The 11,224-nt window shown below is 35.8% G+C and overlaps 3 protein-coding genes across 6 annotated transcripts; 2 read left to right on the top strand and 1 right to left on the bottom strand.

Moving 5' to 3' along the window:
• Window positions 1-218: 218 nt before the first annotated feature.
• On the bottom strand, window positions 219-1,845 carry LOC140831841 (uncharacterized). Its single transcript, XM_073195567.1, has 6 exons — window positions 1,613-1,845; window positions 1,257-1,530; window positions 1,015-1,179; window positions 584-916; window positions 367-498; window positions 219-308 (listed from the first exon to the last, which is right to left on the bottom strand). Exons 1-6 carry the CDS (start codon window positions 1,843-1,845, stop codon window positions 219-221), a joined length of 1,227 nt encoding a protein of 408 aa, XP_073051668.1.
• A 1,272-nt stretch (window positions 1,846-3,117) lies between these two features.
• Window positions 3,118-5,714, top strand: LOC140831532 (protein neprosin-like). Its single transcript, XM_073195280.1, has 6 exons — window positions 3,118-3,299; window positions 3,696-3,782; window positions 3,932-4,216; window positions 4,391-4,606; window positions 4,697-4,843; window positions 5,288-5,714. Exons 1-6 carry the CDS (start codon window positions 3,150-3,152, stop codon window positions 5,666-5,668), a joined length of 1,266 nt encoding a protein of 421 aa, XP_073051381.1. The 5' UTR covers window positions 3,118-3,149; the 3' UTR covers window positions 5,669-5,714.
• An 872-nt stretch (window positions 5,715-6,586) lies between these two features.
• Window positions 6,587-11,062, top strand: LOC140831958 (vacuolar protein sorting-associated protein 32 homolog 1-like). 4 transcript variants are annotated; one of them, XM_073195688.1, is made up of 7 exons: window positions 6,587-6,708; window positions 6,931-7,023; window positions 7,325-7,424; window positions 8,969-9,054; window positions 9,139-9,230; window positions 9,947-10,061; window positions 10,139-10,449. In XM_073195688.1, exons 2-7 carry the CDS (start codon window positions 6,952-6,954, stop codon window positions 10,307-10,309), a joined length of 636 nt encoding a protein of 211 aa, XP_073051789.1. In that variant the 5' UTR covers window positions 6,587-6,708; window positions 6,931-6,951; the 3' UTR covers window positions 10,310-10,449. The 4 variants fall into 4 exon arrangements, with proteins under 4 accessions (XP_073051789.1, XP_073051791.1, XP_073051792.1 ...); XM_073195690.1 differs by having other exon boundaries at window positions 6,594-6,695; XM_073195691.1 differs by having other exon boundaries at window positions 6,694-6,712.
• Window positions 11,063-11,224: the final 162 nt, after the last annotated feature.

An 11,224-nucleotide genomic window follows, 5' to 3' on the forward strand; every position in this document is an offset into this window, starting at 1 on the left:
TTAACAGTGTCATCAAATTCTGTTGTGGTTAACTTCAGATGCTGTTCCATTGGTGTATTAAAAGGCTTCGATCCCGATAAACCTGCTACCGAAATGAGTTACAGTACATATTTTCGTTGATTCAAGTAAATCTCGTCCTCATATCTAGCAATCTGAATGACAAAAAAAAACTTTAATGGTCCCAAATCCTTGATCTTTACAGCAGAATGCAAGTGATTCTAAAGATCTGCAATCGAAGCACCATCATTCCCCGTAATCACAATATCATCCACATAAACTAGTAGGATCGTAATACTCTTCTCTGTTTTCTTCACAACAATGAATGGTCATGTTTGGATTGTGTAAAACCCGCCTGCATCACAATACTTGCAAACTTTTGGTTCCGTTTTCTCGAAGCTTGCTTGAGACCATGTAAGGATTTGAGCAATCTACATACCTTCCCCCCATGAGTGCCAATGCTCGAGGAAGAACAATGTAAATTTCCTCATCCAACTCCCCCTGAATAAAAGCATTGGTTACTTCCATTTGATGTAAATTGTAAAGACCAACGAGAGGCTGCGGCGATGCTCAATAGACATCTAACTGTAACGATCTTAGCCATCAGAGAAAAATTATCATGATAATCGATACCAGCAAGTTGCGTATAACCCTTAGCAACCAACCGAGCCTTGAAAGGATCCACGCTACCATTAGCTCTATATTTAACTTTGTACACCCACTTGTTTCTAATTGGTTTCTTTCTCAGGGGTAAATCAACGGCATCCCAAGTGTGGTTACTGTCCATGGCAGCAAGCTCGTGATCCATGACTGCCTGCCACCGAGGATCTGTAATTGCCTCATCAAAGGTAGCACGAATGGAAGAAATAGAGGAAACAAAAGCTTGATATTGAGGAGAAAATTTAGAATAAGAAATGTACTGGTGAAAAGGATAAGATGTGGATGCTGGGGCAGATAAAGAAGAACAAATGTAATACTTGGTCCAAATAGGAGGCCTAGAACTCCTAGTAGAATTACGAAGGGGAATGCACACTTGAGAACAAGGGGAATTAACACTGGAACAACCAGGGGCAAGGTCATAAGATCAACTTCAGGTGAAGAAGGTGTGGTCAATGGGATATCACTATCATTAACCAAGGAAGGCGAAGGAGTGTGAATAAAAGCATGACTGCTAGGTGTAGGCTTGGAAAAAAGGAAAGATAGTTTCATGAAAGACAACATTACGGGGAAAAAATCTTAAGGGAAGTAAGATCCTGCACTTTATATCCCTTTTGATAAGTCAAATAACCAAGGAAAAGGCAGGAACTTGCTCGAGGGGAAAACGTATCTGGGTGAGGGAAAACAGAGGCATAACAAAGACAATCAAACACACAAAGATGTGAATACAAAAGTGGTTTATGGAAAAGCATTTCATAATGTGTCTTGTGTGCTAGATGTGGAGTAGGAATTCTGTTTTTGAGGTACCCACTATCCCCAATATTTTTGAGCAAATGTGCCTGAGGTTTTAAAGATAGAGCAATATTTCCATGTTCGCTGTATGAGTATCATCATTGCCAAGAAAACTCTCCTTAGCTAGTGCAACTTCAAAATAGCCTCAAACTACGATGGTGTAAACAGCACTCCTTTAGCTCCATCAGCCTTGATTTCTGTTTTATCAGTCCTGGATTCAGCATTATTCATCATATTAACATTCGCTGATGGTCTCAAGGTCTTATTCCAGTCATTTCGATGCTTAGAATTTGATCCTTTGTTCTGATTTTTGTGCATCCTATGGCCAGGAGGATATCCAATTAGCTTAAAACAATTCGCTTTTGTATGGCCAGGCCAATGGCAATAGTCACATTTCATTGACTATTTACGCTTATCCTCGGAGCAAACTTGAGCAAAATAAAATACCGACGACAAACCATACATGACTTGAGGTGAAGTTGTCATGATTGACCTGTGCGATTCTTTTTGTGAGATGATAGAGAAAGCTTAACAAACAGTAGGTAAAGGACTCGTCATCAGAATTTGACTCCTAATGTGAAGATAACTGTCCTCAAGGCCTCATAAGAAATTGCAGTAACTTTTGCTGTTGATCAAGCTCCAAATACTTCTTAGCGGAATCACACGCACACGCATGTAATGTGACAAGTGAGTCATACTCATCCAAAGCTGCCTCAGTTTTGAATAATAGCTCGAAATACTTCTATTACCTTGTGATAACCGCCCAATTTCTCCATGCAAAGCAAAATCTTACGTCCGTTGATCTTATCAAACCTTTCTTCAAATCATTCCAAACATAAACAATAGTTGTAGCATATACAATTCCTACAAAAATTTATTTTGATACGCAATTCATAATCTACAATTAACACCACTGCATTACATCTCTCCCAACTTTGAAGATTAGCGTCCCCAAAATCAGGCTTCTTACTGCTGCCATCGATGAGCCCCAGTTTGTTCTTAGCTCGCAGTGCAACAAGCATTTCACGACTCCAAATAGCGTAATTATCATTGCCTTAATCCACTGTTCCGTGATCAAATTGATGCCAGGCGTATCAGATGGATGGAGAAAAGAGGATAAGTCACATCGATTGTTAAGCAATGAGTCCTCATCCAGGAACGAAAAAAAAATGAGAAAATACATCCTCCGTATTTATTTTTGTACATGCGTTCTGCTATTTATACATTTCCAATGAAGAATAAAACGCCACTGCTCAACACGACTTTAAACTAAGTATTCCTATTTTTATTTCTTTCTATTTTTATATATGTTGGGTTTAATCAATGTATATTGTATCTTGAATAGTCCATTATAAACAAAATTCTTGAGTCCCCTGTGATGCCAATTTATAGGCAGTGAGAGAAGAGTTCCATGCAATTTCTCATTCGGTATTTCATAATAAATAATAGCAAAAACAACAAATATTTTGTTCCCGTAATTCAAATTCCCATTTACTTTTAGATGATCGTGGTAAGTAAGTCATGCGAACAATGACTTTAAATGTGTTTGCAGTTATTCAAGCAATTATTTGTGGGACTTTTGTCTTGAGTTGAGTTGTATGTAAATTGCTTAGATAACACTCTTCAACTAATTAACACATATATACTAGAGGACAGCATTGAACAAACTTGAATTGAAAACAAGAAAAATATAGTACTTTACAATGGAATTCAGATGGATGGTTGTGATATATTTCTTGCAAATTTCTTTATCGATAGTTAGTAGTGATATGGTAGTCAATGTCTCTCTATCAAAACAAGAATCATTTAGGAAAACAAATCTTCAGAAACTTCATGCAGTTACAAGCATTCAGGTATGCCTAATCCCTTCTCCCTCTCTGTTTTTTTTTTAAAACCTAAATAATTCATTCATTTTTATCTTCTTGTTTGGTCTATCGTCATGAAAAAAAAATCATAGTAGGTGTCGCGTTCCAAATCCCATGGGCTCGTTGGACTTGCTCGATTGTTTTAAAATCTGGTGTATGATACAATTCAACTATTTTGACATCTTGAAAATATAGAAATAGCTTTTTTCCCCGTCCCCCCCCCCCCCCTTTTTTTTAACATTCTTCGAAGGGCTACTTCAGATTTTAGTAAAAGTATTAGCCCTATGGTTTTCTTTCCTTCACTGCAGAAAATGTAAAGTTTTTAAAATATGAAGCAAAAAAATGTAAATTGTATTTGAAACCTTATCATCTCTGTCTTGTTAGAGTGAGGATGGAGATATCATTGATTGCATAAACATCTACAAACAGCCAGCTTTTGATCATCCTACTTTGATGGATCACAAAATCCAGGTACCCTCTCTCAAATCATCAATATTTTATATCACACTATCACATTATATCAGTTGTCCCCAGTTAAAACTTATATTCTCAAAAATATAATAGCTCCTGTAATACGGTAATAACATGATAATAAAAAACTCATAATCATTGCTTCTCAGTTGTACCCCAGCAACGCCATAAAGACGGATGCAGCATCCTCGACGAAAGGCAAGAAAATGTCTGTGGGAAGAAATGTAGACACTTCCAGGACTGTCACGACTCAACTCTGGCAGAGAAGTGGTAGTTGTCCAAAAGGAACGATTCCCATTCGAAGAACACAAGGAAACCACGTTCCAAACAAAGACAAAATCGATGGCTATGGTAGGAAAAAGCCTACTGTTCTGCATTATGATGAGAAGTCTAATGAAAGTAAAATGTTATATCTTCAACAGATAAATCACTCGGTATGTAAGACCATCCTTGAATCCATTCTCATAGGTCAAAGGGTAGAACAGGAAAGTTCACCACCCTTCATATATATTAACTTATATTCTTACATACAACTAGGAAGAGCAGTAACGTATTTCAGCCCCTTAAATAGTTGTCATTAGTTTTCACAATCTCTCCACTTTTTGCAGCTGGCAATCTTGCACACAGAAGGGTATGCTTATTTAGGAGCCAAAGGAGACATCAAGGTTTGGAACCCTTCGGTAGAATCAGATGATGAATACAGCACTTCTCAGGTGGCTTTAAAAAGCGGCCCCTACTATGATTATGAATCGATGGAATCAGGATGGGCTGTGAATCCCAGTGTCTACGGAGATAGGCAGACTCGACTATTTGTGTATTGGACCGTAAGTCGATGAAAAAAGAATGCATTAAGCGTTTTTGCTGATGTATGTTTGTATCTACATAATGCTATATGCTTTGTTGATATATATCAGGCTGATGCTTCAAAGGAAACAGGGTGCTTCGATCTTACTTGTCCTGGATTTGTTCAAATCAGCAATGAGATAGCGCTTGGTGCCGCAATCTATCCTATTTCAAATCCTACTGGCCTCCCATATCAAATAACCATTTACATCCACAAGGTTAAAAGAATTCTTTTGCTTCTCATATTATAATATAGGTTTTACCGTTTTAGTCCAAATGTGCTGCTTTTCACACTCCATAGCACATCTTTTATCCAACCTGGTTCATATTTTATTTTACAGATAAATAGACTCTAAGTATATTTTGGAAGTTTATATGAAAACAAACTGATTCGGACCAAACATCACGGCTTGAGCCGCATATTAAAGCTAGAAAAAAGAACTCCTATGTCTTCAAGTTTCTTTTGAACTAGAGTTCATTCATATTTGATCGAAGATATTTTGTATCACACATTAATAATAAGGCTTCAAAATCTACACAAAGCATGTATAATTTCCGAAACTATTGTAAAAATAATAAACTAAACTATGGTTGTGTTTTTTGGTTTGCATGTAATCTGACTAGTCACTCCATTTCCTTTTATTATTTGTTTCACGCTTGAGGATTCCGCCACAAATAACTGGTGGGTGCAATATGGAGAACGAATCAACATCGGATACTGGCCGCCCAAACTCTTCAGTGCTCTCAGCCACCACGCCGAGACCGTACAATGGGGCGGCGAAGTCTACAGCTCGAGAGTGGGAACACATCCCCACACCGGCACGGGCATGGGCAGCGGCCACTTCGCGGACTACGTATCCGGTGATTCCGGGTACGTAAAGAGAATGCGAGTACTCGAAAACAACCTGATTTTGAGGTTTCCGCAATGGGTATTCAGTTACACAGATGAATATGATTGCTACGATACGTATTATATCAGTGATTATGTGCAAGATCCTGAGTTCTACTATGGAGGACCTGGTAGAAATCCCAGATGTCCTTGAGACTTTACAATTTACTTTTATTTTATCTAAGATTTAGTTTCATAAATTAATAATAATTTGGACCACATATTTTTTTTAAGTTTACTGTATGCGTGTGACTGGATAATTTCATTAGGCTTTTTTAATTTTTTTTTAAATAATATCTAATTTTGTGTTCAGTTAAATCAATTGATTTTTAAATATATTTATTCAAATTCAAACAAATTTTAGCCCATAATAAGCATTTCAATCCGTCAAACCACCAATTTTTCTCCAAAAATTTAAACATCTATATATATTTTGATAAATCTTAAATCAAGCAAATAAGGTCTTATTATTCCGAGAAACTTTTATCTCGTGTCTTCATCAGTAATTCTTATAATATGAAACTTTTGTATATACAGGCATACTTTTTTTTTTTCAACTCTTCCCAATTACATTCATATATTCTTTATATTTAATTTAAAACAGTCATGTTTATGTTGTAGCTAATTATATATTTAGTCATCTCGTTAAAAATCAATATCATTTTTTTTAATTAAATAAAACCTGTACATGCATCAATAATTTTATAAGTCGAGACCGTTGAAAAATGAGATAGTGAATCGGGTAAAATCGATAAAAAAAAAAAAAATTGAAAACTAATAGTGTTTGGTTGAGTGGATTAAATAAGGATAGATTAATAGTCCAATATATATCGTTAAAATTTTAAGATGTTTTAATAATCATTTTGGCCCGGTTTAAGATCCAATTTTATTAATCAAATAGTTATCCATAAAATTGTATCTTAAACCGGGTCAAAATAATTATTAAAACAACTTAAAATTTTAACGATAAATATTGGACTATTAATCTATCTTTATTTAATCCACTCAACCAAACATATATAGGTCTGCACAAGACTATAAAATTGATAAATTATCCCAATAATTTTTTTTTAAAATTCCTTTCTTTCCCGAACACGTTTTCTGTTACCAACCAACTACCTTTGTTATTATATTAAATCTGCAAAATCTCCTCCAAAATTCGAGGCTGAATCTAATCATCGGTCTACACAACAAGTCAGTACTAATATTTACTTACGATTTGAATGATATGTTCAGATATAAATTAATTTATTTTTTGTCAGTAGAAGCTGTCAATTTTTACGAACTTTTAGTTCCCTCTTGTTGGTCAGATCTAAGGATCAAATTTGACGCAGTTTCGGAATTTGTTGCAGGTTTAATTAGGATTTCAATTCTGTTTTTTTTTTTTTTATTTTTATTTTCCGTTGCTAATCATAGGTTTGAAAAAGATAAGCAACGATGTTTTCGGGACTCTTCGCAAAGCCTAAGCAAGAGACGAACGCTCTTGCTACTTTAGACAAGTTAAACGAGGTGCAATTCTGATCCGATTTTGTTTAAATCTTTTGTGTAAATGAATATATGCTGCAATCTAAGTATTTATTGTTTATTTCTGCATCACAATCTTCTAGTATCATGTGAGGAAACATCATCACGTTTATAATTTATTAATATGGAAAATACTTTTGTCATGAAATTATATGGGAGAAGATAAGTTATTCTGTAAATGGTGAAAAAAATCAAGATCGTTTTCAAATCTAAAGATTCAGAATGCAATCCATTGGGTTCTATACCAGCAGCATAATTTACCTATTCTTCCTTTGGAGGTGTGCAGACTCTTGAAATGTTAGAGAAAAAAGAGAAAGTTCTCTTGAAGAAGGCTGCCGCAGAAGTCGAAAAGGCTAAGGACTTTACTAGAGCTAAAAATAAAAGGGGTATGATATACTTGTGAAGTTGGTGTTCTTAAGTTCAATAGTAGTTAATTAACTGTGCTCTAACATTTTATGAGGTTCATTCACCTCTCGGGGTCACACCTAGATTTCAATAATCCACTAAATAATGAGCAAGTGCAAAGGTATTATTGCAATTAAAAGATTCCCTCATTTATATTGGAACTCAACATATTGATTGTGAATAGTGTAGATTTATTCTTTAAAGACCAAACATCAGGAGTAAAAGTGAAATGTTTACATGAAACTCTTGTGTAATGGAAGTATGAACTTCTAATTTGTTTCCCTGCAAAAGCTTCGACATAAATCCTTAACTGAATCATTTTAACGAGCATACTGCAGGTATTTGAGTCAATCTTGAAAAAGATTCAGTGGTGTCTTACGATGATACAGACTTTCCCAATAGTTAGGAAAGTTGCTTCCAAATACATTCCACAACCTGCATGGAAATTTAATTAATATATTTTTACATTAAACATTCTGTGCAAGTAATCTGTTTTTTACTTGTAGAATTCGATCCTTCCTAGGACACAAATTTGCCTCAAACATATATCTCGATACGTCGTGTCCATATTAAGTAATGTCCATATTAGGTAAAATCCAAATTGCTTAGGATAATTTGTCAGCACAACAACTGTGTTAACTCACCATCGCAGCAATTAATTTACAACAGAGCCACCGAGGTCTACATTAGACATGGCATGGTGTCATTCGGCAACTTTTCTATTCAGTAATTATCATTGATGTGATCTCGCTGAAATGGGTGAGTCGAGTAAGGAGCTCCAACAGATCAAATCAACAATTTATAGTGTTTGAGAATCTTGAGTGAAAATAATAGATGTGATAGCACCTGCAAACAATGAAAAGAACTCGTGAATGAGCGTCGAAAGGGTGTCCGACGTGACCACTCCGATGCTAAAGTCAACATGTTTTCAGGTGAATACAAGCAATATTTGAGAGAAAATATGTGTAATGCTTGAGAGTTCAAAGATTTCAGAATCATTATATGAGAAGTATACCCGCTATTTATAGTAGAAAATGGGGTAGGTACCTCGATTCCAGTGTCATCTACTAAGTATGGCAAGTCGGTTGCCCATACTATAGCTTCTGATGGCTTCTAGGACACTCCAATGCCTAGTTGTTCTGACAGATTAGACTACCTGTATTAATCACACTCGAGTGTGGTGTAATTCTCGAGGTAGCTCGGGTAGTAAGGTACTCGGGTATTTGCTTGAGAACACGGGCTATGATGACGAGCCCGTGAAGAAACATGCCCGTATCTAAGGAGAGTACCCAACATATTGGCTTTGATCATGTTCATCTAAGTAATAAGTCGGGTTAATGACGACCCGGAACCTTACAGGGGTATCAATCATAGATAGAGAGAAAATTATTTGGCATTCGGTTTTAGTTTTATACTATTGAATGTGCCGCACAAATTTCAAGTCATCTCTGCGTTTTCGATTTCTTAAGATTTCAATTGCGGTATATTCAGTGAAATGAAATTCTTGTTGTATTTTAATTATTAGCGGCCATACAATGTTTAAAGAGGAAAAAGCTTTATGAACAGCAAATTGAACAGCTAGGAAATTTCCAATTGCGCATTCATGACCAGGTCAGTTTATATTGATGTAGTTTTCATGGTAACGTAGCTTTTCTCAAATGTCCCTGTTATATTGTATGTGCACCTCGGTTCCAGATGATAATGCTAGAGGGGGCAAAAGCCACAACAGAAACGGTTGACGCTTTGAGAACTGGAGCAGCTGCAATGAAAGCTATGCAGAAGGCCACGTAAGCTGCATTGCTCCCCACTGAGCCATTTGGTTGATTAATATATTGTAACAATGAAATCTAAAGCAGGGAGAAATTCTAGAGCAGATAAAAACCACCACTGACACACGTGAAAATGAAATTAAAGAAAATAAATAAGTACCTTACAATATGAATTAATAACCTGGAACCGTTTCACATTATTCTTATATGTATCGCGATCTATAGCAAACTAATGAACCAGAATACACATTTTTAGCAATTCTAGGCTAGTGGCCTAGAGTCTAGAGATATACCATGGGCAACCCTTTAACAAGTCGTGTTTGCATCGGCGTAAAACATGCAACTTTAACACTCAAGGTGAGTTTTAAGCACACCGCAAATGAAAAGATTTGTTGTCATTTTAATTTAATGTAATAATCATTCTTATTTACTTTACTCAGTCTAACAAATATTTTGCCCATCATGGTTGAAGGGCTTGAAATTACGTATTAGAAGCCCACATGAAACAATTTCTTTCTACGTTTAAATTTTAATTTTTTTTTCCCACAATAACCTCTCTTCTATCAGATGTCAGATGTGCCACTTGACTCGCGTCTTGAGCCTGGCCTCTAGTAGTGTGCTTTGCGCTTTCATTAACCATGATTTCATGATTAATATAAGGTTAAACAAATTAGCTTGGTGCGCCACCAACTTTATCTGATACACGTTGTATTTGTGTTTTCATGGCGTTGCAGTAATATAGATGACGTGGACAAAACAATGGATGAGATCAATGAGCAGACTGAAAATATGAAACAAATTCAGGAAGCATTATCAGCACCACTTGGTGCAGCAGCTGATTTTGATGAAGTGAGCTGTGGTTTCTGACAGCTTCATCTTCACTTTACTTGTTTGGAAGGATTCTCTTACGCTTTATTCCTCCACAGGATGAGTTGGAGGCAGAGCTTGAAGAACTTGAAGAAGCTGAGCTGGAGGAACAGCTCCTGTATCCTGCGACGACTGCTCCTATTCGAGTTCCTGCTGGGAGGCAACCAGCAAAGAAGGTCGAAGATGAGGATGATGAACTTGCTGAATTGCAGAGGGAAATGGCCCTTTAAGCAGGTATTTTCTGACCTGGATTGTAATCAGCCTCTTTTTAATTGAAATTAAAGGACTTCTTTGGATCATGCAAATTCACTATTGGTTTGATGAATATCCATATATAAAACATGTGGCAAAGATGCATTTTACTTCGTCATATTCGAAAGTAGTTAAAAAAACACTGTAAAAAAGGGCGTAAAATCCTGTGATTTTTAAATATATATAATCATGTACCTATATGCGCACTTTTGTGGTTATTTAATCGAAACTCTACACTTTATTCTAGTAATACTAAAGTTCTTTATTATTCTTCGTTAATTAGCGTATATGAGGAAAATGATTTAGAAGTTGGTCATTAAAGATTGATATTTGATATTCAGAAGTTTTATATGTAAATTCTACAAAGACTAAATCTTCAATTTTAATTGGCGAAATGTGTGTATTTGAGCGATCACAGCTTCAGCTATTGGCCCCATTTTCGGATTGATTTCCCATTTTCGGATTGATTTCATGGAGGTTACTGTATATGCATATGAGACTAGATATTTGTGATCATCTGCACGCATTTTTCTTTGCGGCGTTTGGGAGTCCATTTCAAGTATATTAGCTAGCTAATATAAGTGATTCAGTTCACTCATTGAATCGTTATTTGTGCTAATATTATGAAAAGGACGTCTAAGACTTCAAGTTCTATATGTCAAGTGTGCATTTTCGCCCACAATTCATTAAAAAGTTGAAAAGATAATAATAATAATGGGTTAACTTGAAAATCTGCTGCAAATGAAGCTCATCTGATAACTCATGTTTCTGTAATCATCAAAATGGTAATAAGGGCATGATAATGAAATTATAGTGGAGTGTAAAGTTACACGAAAAAAAAACTTTAAACAGAATATATGAACACACGTGCCTCCATCAGGGCTTCAATCGAG

The sequence above is a fragment of the Primulina eburnea genome, chromosome 5, assembly GCF_022965805.1.
Source record: "Primulina eburnea isolate SZY01 chromosome 5, ASM2296580v1, whole genome shotgun sequence".
NCBI classification, from domain to species: Eukaryota; Viridiplantae; Streptophyta; class Magnoliopsida; order Lamiales; family Gesneriaceae; genus Primulina; species Primulina eburnea.

Coding starts and splice junctions, on each gene's coding strand:
- LOC140831841 (XM_073195567.1), bottom strand. CDS start 1,845: ATGAAATGTGACTATTGCCATTGGCCTGGCCATACAAAAGCGAATTGT. Junction 1,531..1,612: donor GATGGAGCTAAAGGAGTGCT/GTTTACACCATC, acceptor ATACTCATACAG/CGAACATGGAAATATTGCTC. Junction 499..583: donor TGATGGCTAAGATCGTTACA/GTTAGATGTCTA, acceptor GCTTTTATTCAG/GGGGAGTTGGATGAGGAAAT.
- LOC140831532 (XM_073195280.1), top strand. CDS start 3,150: ATGGAATTCAGATGGATGGTTGTGATATATTTCTTGCAAATTTCTTTA. Junction 3,300..3,695: donor ATGCAGTTACAAGCATTCAG/GTATGCCTAATC, acceptor CTGTCTTGTTAG/AGTGAGGATGGAGATATCAT. Junction 4,217..4,390: donor TTCAACAGATAAATCACTCG/GTATGTAAGACC, acceptor CACTTTTTGCAG/CTGGCAATCTTGCACACAGA.
- LOC140831958 (XM_073195688.1), top strand. CDS start 6,952: ATGTTTTCGGGACTCTTCGCAAAGCCTAAGCAAGAGACGAACGCTCTT. Junction 7,024..7,324: donor CTTTAGACAAGTTAAACGAG/GTGCAATTCTGA, acceptor GGAGGTGTGCAG/ACTCTTGAAATGTTAGAGAA. Junction 9,055..9,138: donor AATTGCGCATTCATGACCAG/GTCAGTTTATAT, acceptor CCTCGGTTCCAG/ATGATAATGCTAGAGGGGGC.